This window comes from Heterodontus francisci, chromosome 17 (genome assembly GCF_036365525.1).
Source record: "Heterodontus francisci isolate sHetFra1 chromosome 17, sHetFra1.hap1, whole genome shotgun sequence".
Taxonomy (NCBI): Eukaryota; Metazoa; Chordata; class Chondrichthyes; order Heterodontiformes; family Heterodontidae; genus Heterodontus; species Heterodontus francisci.
In genome coordinates, this window is record NC_090387.1 from 84271421 (window position 1) to 84278593 (window position 7173).

Genomic DNA, 7173 nt, shown 5'->3' on the forward strand with positions numbered 1-7173 from the left:
TCCAGGTGTTCTCTCCTAGGCAAGTGGGAGGGCTAGAAAATGGGCCATTGTATTCCATATGTTGGTCCGTTTTTCACATTGGTGTGTTTTGCCGCTAATAATTTCTCCTTTGTTACCTTTTTCTGCATAGTTCTTATATTCTGTTAATATTGTGGATCTGCACAATTTCCACACATTTGCAGTTTATCTCAACTCAAGAGAAAGCCGATACAGGTTAGCAAGAATAAAATGACCTCAGCTCATGCCCTTGGTCTCAGCATGTGAGCTATGTATTTATGAAGGTTGCCAGGTGTACATACAAACAAGGCTTCTGGAGGCAGGTCTGTTGTAAAAAGGGTCATTGACACCGTAACAGCTGCGATGATTGATAAAACTTCAATGCCTGACAGCCACAGTGCAGTACAAATTCCCATTGGTGAAGTTCACCTGCAAGTGTTCGATGCAGCTACTATATTCCTGTGTGCACCATTTAAAATGAACAGATTAAATCCCGCCTAGATATAGCACACAAAGGAATGTTGTAAGAGCTGTGGTAAATGTCCATAAGTCCTACCCTACTGTGTTCTGCTAAATTCAGCTATCTGAATGATGTTTCAGCCCATGTGTACAGATCACTGATGCCACTAATACTATGACAGGCCTATACAGCCTCTTTAGATTCTGATCCAGAATGATCAAGTAGGTAATACATAATTATCTTATTGTTGCTAAATCTGCCCCATAGTATAAGTAGATCAAATCCATATATACAGAGACACCACAACACAGAACCTTTACTGTTAGAAGCAGATCTATAATTTAAAGGGGCAGAGATCACTTCTGTCACAACCATCACAACACAACAGTGGGCCCAAGTTGTGGTGCTGAGCCATATGGATCAGGAGGAGGCTAGATTCCATTAAGCACAGGGTCTCCCACTTTCAGAAGGAAGGATCCAAGTGCATTTTCTACCTGACTGATTGTCCTGGCTGGTGTTATTCAAGTGGACATCAGTATATATAGTTAAGAAGAGATGGTCAAATATCAGGCAGTTTTGAGCCTCTTTGATCAGGCAGGTTGGAGAGATTCATTGAGGTTGCAGAAATTGAAAGTCGGGCCTGGGCCTTATTGAATCCCTTTACTTTTGCTTCCACAGGTGCATGTGTACGGATTTGGTGCTGATAGCAGAGGGAACTGGCACCACTACTGGGAGAACAACAGATATTCTGGAGAATTCCGAAAGACTGGAGTCCACGATGCAGATTTTGAGGCAAAAATAATAAATTTACTTGCTGAAGCTGGAAAAATCAGAGTTTTCCGAGGAAACTGAAAAAAAAATGGCTAATTATGCAATTTTTTAAAGAGGAGGGCATGGACTTCACACTAGCTTGCAATTTCACCTCACCAAGTGAAGATGAGACACAATTGCCCCATAATCATATATATTGAACATAATTTTCTTTTTTATCATGTTTGAAAGATCAAATGGAACTCTGGGATAAGGACGACAGAACAGCTGCTAATTTGGTATTACCTTCAAAAGTTCACCAAATGAAAAATGGTGTTGCTTCATTGGATCAATTCCAAGATGGCTGACCAGCACCCCAGTGGATGATGGGTAGCTAGCTCAATGTGCAATTTGTTATCGGAGAATTTAGGTATTGCCAAGGACCATTTTAATGTTTGAATTGTGAGGTAAAGTCAGGGATGAGTGCGACGAGAATGTTACCCAAAATATGGTGAAGAGAGGAGGTGGGGTAAAGGGGAAGATATGCATCTTTTGAATGGGGTTTTGTCTTTTGGTTAAAGTCCTGTGGATTTGTTTTACTGGTTGCCACTTTTTGGATTCAGACTGAGATTCAGACAAATGGAGCTTTGAGATCTGGGTCACAGGAGACAAAATCATTGTGTGTTAGAGTGAAGCCAGCATTAAAACCACTGTTCGCTTGCTGTCAGCAGCACTTCAAATAAAACCAAACTGGCCTTCATCATTCCAGAGCAACAGAGACCTGGATTTTCATGGGTCTACCAATCAAATCTCCATTGAAAAGGAAATGTGTTATGCCAGGTTCCTTCCTTGTAGCCTTGAGAATTGCATGTTTCATGCTTCCAATGTGAATGGCTACAGCGGGTAATATAAATAGGAGAGCACAATGCATATATAGAGAGGATGGGAATCCATTTTAGCATTGCTTCCCCGGGATCCCTTTGCCATAATGATGCCATCTTGGTTGTTGCCTAAGTAACCCTTTAATGCACTGGACCAGAAATAGGACATTTATTACATTTAGTTTACTGTGGTGCCCACAGCTGACTTTGATGGGTTTGAAGTAATGTATAAGGTTCGAATGCTGCCTCCAGAGGATTTATAACACACCAAATGACATGAGCCCTAAACCCCACGAACACAAGCCTCATGCTAGAAATTGGTAGTGGAAGCAAAGGCCGAGCTAGCCTCGGGTACTCCTGGCTGCTAGAAGTGTCAAGGGCTGAAGATCCAGTAGACATCTGAAGGAGACATTTAAAGATTACTCTGAAAGTCCTATTTGTCTAGGAGCTGGGTCCCTCGCACCCTCAGAGCAGAGCGAATGAGGCATGACGGCCAGGAATGCCCCTCCCTGCAACAGTGGGCTTATGCCTATTACAGGCACAAGCCCTGATCTTCACATTTTGTAAAAACCCTGAAAATCCAGGGCAACATAAATGAGACAAAGACCCAAAGTACTGACTTCTATTCCGTGTTCTTCTCTGCAGCACCTAACGTAACCCAGGCACTGCAGGAAGAACTATAGGGGCCATGGGTTCTGTGAACAGCTGGAGGCAGTGCTGGCCCCAACCCAATATAAACCACTATGGGCATTGGAGCTATACTTTTCTGCCCGATGTAAACAGGACAGTTACCACAGCACCAAGGCATGGGAAATGCAATATTATTGCTGTCTTGTAGGCTTCCTGCTGGTCATAAGTTCTATATATATATAAAAAAAATAGGAACCAATGTAAATTTTTTATTTGCTTTCTTTGTCCCTTTGCCATTGAAAAATAAAACAAGAAACACATTCTTCCTCAAATATCATTTTGAAGAAGAAAATGGCACAAAAAAATTGAAGTCCATCTTTGTGTCCATTCCTTCTGTCTTTTTAGATCCATAATCCTCAGATCTGTCACATACCTTGTAGTTAGGAACAGATTCCCTTGTGAAAAGGGCTATTACTTGAACTTTGTTTAGGGAAGGAGTCTTGCCTTCAGCTTGCTCCCTTTCTAAATATCGGTCTTCAAAAGAAATCTTCTCCATAAGAACATAGGAGCAGGAGTAGATCATATGGCCCATCAAGCCTGCTCTGTCATTGAGTATGATCATGGCTGATCTTGGGCTTCAACTCCACTTTCCTGCCCACTCCCTAAATCCCTGTGAGACCAAACATCTGTCTATCCCAGCCTTAAATATATTCAACAATGCAGCATCCACTACCCTGTGGGGTAGAGAATTCCAAAGATTCACAACCCTTTGAGTGAAGAAATTTCACCTCATCTCAGTCCTAAATGATTGTCCCCTTATCTAGAGACTGTGTCCCCGTTTCAATGAGATTACCCCTCATTCTTCTTAACTCCAGACAATATAGGCCCAATTTCCTCAGCTTCTCATCAAAGGACAACTCTCTCATCCCAGGGACCAATCCAGTGAACCTTCGCTGTATTGCCTCCAATGCCAGTCTATCCTTCCTTAAATATGGAGACCAAAACTGCACACAGTATTCCAGGTGTGATCTCACCAAAGCCCTGTACAATTGTATAAGACTTCTTTATTCTTGTACTCCAATCCCCTTGCAATAAAGGCCAACATGCCCTTTGCCTTCCTGATTGTTTGCTGTACCTGCATGCTAACTTTCTGTGTTCCTTGTACAAGCACACCCAGGTCTCTCTGAACATTAACATTTACAAGTGCAATGAGAAGCTTTTTATGCTGTCTGATTCAACATAAATGAAATGCATGGAGTTCCGTTGATTGAAGATCTCAAACAGGTTTATTAAGCAGCTTAACTGATATATACTACAGAGCTAACTATTTACAGAAGGTGCCTCTTGGTGTTACAGTAGCAAAGTGAATCTGGCAAGTAGTCACATGACTGTGTCCTGGTGCTTAGCTCATTAGCATGTTAAGATCTTAAAGGAACATCACTCTTAAAGGCAATCACACAACAAGTTTCACACCTTTAAAAAATATTCTGCTTTTCTATTCTTGCGACCAAAGTGAATAACCTCATACTTCCCCACATTATACTCCATCTGCCATCTTGTTGCCCACTCACTGAACCTGTCTATATCTCTTTGCAGCCTCTCTGTGTCCTCCTCACAGCTTACATTTCCACCTAGCTTTGTATCATCAGCAAACTTAGATACATTACTCTCTGTCTCCTCATCAAATTCATTAATATAGATTGCAAAACCATCTACATCAGCTAAGCCATTGAATATCTTTTATTGAAACTGATTAATGCTAATGACATGACCAGGAAACCTGGCTCAGAGGAGAGTTACTGCTAGATAAATATCAGTAAAGATACATGTATTTGCACACAGCACTGCCGAAGGAATCACTAGCCCTGATTTTTCAGTGCTGGGGCTGGAATATCATCTGGGGAGCATGTTTGAGCAGCCCACTGACAATTACCATTGCTTCTGGAATGTTCCACCAGAAGCAATGACAGCCAATGAATACAAAGGCCCCAAAATGGCGTATTTAAATACCGTGGTAACATGCGTAGTGATGTCATCATTACCAAAGCAAGACTGGGAGCATGTTCCTGGCATCCTGCAAACAGGAGGGGATTTACATTTGAACAGTCTTCCTAAAAGAATCAATCAATTGCATTCTACAACCCCACAAAATGTTAAACATTAAAAAAGCAATGACTTCCTCTCCACAGGGTTAGTGAGGCCTGCAGCTACAATTACCCCTTCAGGGGTTCAGATCCATAGTGACCATTGACCAAGTGACAGCGTGTGAAACGCTTATGTTGTGGACCCACTTGGCAATGTTATACTTACACATCATGGTAACTACTGCACTGGCATTTTCTTAACAATCTATTTTAGGAGATGTTCTTGCTTGAAAGTGATCACCAGGAATTTCGTGGGGAGTTCCTCCTGATTGCCCACTGCAACTTCAGCAGAAGATCAGTGGAAACTCCTGTTACGCGTGTTCCGATTTTACGATGGGAGCCAGGAGAAGCCCGGAGGAAATTCTCAATGGATGTCTTTTTCTCAAAGAGGTTTGGAGACACATAGCTAACTCAGCACAAGCCTGTAATTGAACCTGGAAGTTTTGGTACATCTGGCTCAGTACCACACAGGAGGACGCCTTTGCCAACTGTACCACAGGGCATCCAGCTCCAGATAAACATTCTAGGATTGGGGAAAAGTAGATTAAAGACTGGCCTTTATGCTCTGGGACCAGGGTTTAAACACAGCTCGGACTCATGGGGTGAAAGTCTCCTCTGGCTGTCAGCATCTTATCTAGAATGAGTTTGGTCAAATCTCAATGCAGATCCTCATGAGCACAAACTGGCCCAGATGTGTCACTAGTTTGCATTGACAACTGGTGTGGGAAATAAAACGGATGTCACCCTGTCAGCCTGGGACTGAGGTATGTTGTCAGAGCGGAGTTACGCCTACAATTGGCTTGTGCTATTCCTGATCTGGGACTGTTACGTGATGACGCTAAGTGCGTAAAACAGAAGGAAGTCCATTCCACAGCACTAACATCCCTCAACTTGATGAGCACAAGCATTTAAAAGCATTATTTCAGCGAATAAGATAGTCCAGGTTTCTGTTGGCCAGCTAGCACTGGTGTGGCAGAGGCTGATTCATTGTATTTTTTTTTGTGTCCTTGCTCCCCAGAAGGTACTGACTGTTCTATTTGTGAATAAAATGTTATTCATTTCAGATTCAATCACAAACTGTGAGGGAAAAAAACAGATCAGTTTAGACACAGGGTGGTATCCAGCCCAATCCAGCACAAAGCATGGTACAAATGTTCCAGTGTGATTAAAAACTGTGACCTCTGCCCAGAGTACAGCTCCAGGGGAACCAGAAGCCTTCCTATACCTCATCCAAGTCAGCATTCTTCCTGTGTCAGCCTACAGGGTAGTCCGTGGCTGCTTGCTGTTCGACCATGGAAGGTTTCACAATCTTGCCAGATCCTGACCCTTGCTTAATGTCTATTTTTCAGCAGATGGCACTGCTTAGTGGGCAGGAGCAGGAATGCAGGGTGCTGCATCAATTACTGCCACTCCTCGTTCAGCATGGGAGATCAGTTTGGGAGTCTTCTGCTCTGTATGGCTTAGTCACACACTGGCGTTAACCAACTGAGGTACTGGAGAATGACCAGAAACAAATGTTTTGACTGATGTCACAAAATTATACATCAGCAGACAATGGGTGACTGGTAGATATCATCCCACTACCCCCTCCAACCACTGAATATTTGTCTTTGCTAGTGGGAGCTGGGACTGTGCAATTCACTGCTTGCTTGCTTTTTTTTTACATCAGTGTAGGAAGATCAAAATAATCTAGATCAAAACATGCTGACAGCCAACCCCCTGGAAGAACTGTGTCAACTACATGAAGATTCTCCGCTCTGTAATAAGAACTTTGCTTATATTCCCTGTATTAAAGGCATTTGTTAGATCAATACAGAGACACAGATATTGACGTATTTGCCTGATGGACTGGAATGCTCTGCTCTGTATTTAATCCAGGTTGTCTGTAGTCTCTATCTTTTGGGAAGATGTGGTAAATCAAAGAGTAGAGATAAGGCAAGAGAGAAAAGTATGAACATTGTAAAAGATAAACAGAGCATGACAGTAAGGGACAGTGAGTACAAATCTAACAGTAAATCAGCAGACAAGGCTAGAGGTTACAAAAGGACAAAACTAAAGGCTCTGTATCTGAATTCATGTCCCATTCGAAACAAAAGAGATGAACTGAAAGCGCAAATAGAAATAAATAAGTACGATCTGATAGCCATTACAGAGACATGGCTGCAGGATGACATAGATTGGGACCTGAATATTGAAGGGTACATGACATTTAGGAAGGACAGGAAGCTAGAAAAAGGTCGAGGGGTGGCTCTATTAATTAATGATGGTGTTAGCACAATTGAGAGGGATGACCTAAGTTCTGGAAACCAGG

At 42.4% G+C, this 7173-nt stretch overlaps 1 protein-coding gene across 19 annotated transcripts in view; it reads left to right on the top strand.

Annotated features, from left to right (window-relative positions):
* The window catches only part of st3gal2 (ST3 beta-galactoside alpha-2,3-sialyltransferase 2), a 448231-nt gene extending 444395 nt beyond the window's left edge, over positions 1–3836 (top strand). For all 19 annotated transcript variants that reach the window (XM_068049795.1, XM_068049788.1, XM_068049799.1 and 16 more), the window contains one exon: positions 1136–3836. In XM_068049795.1, the coding sequence (XP_067905896.1) occupies positions 1136–1309 (174 nt within the window). In that variant the 3' untranslated portion in view covers positions 1310–3836. The remainder of the gene's footprint in view (positions 1–1135) is intronic.
* Positions 3837–7173: the final 3337 nt, after the last annotated feature.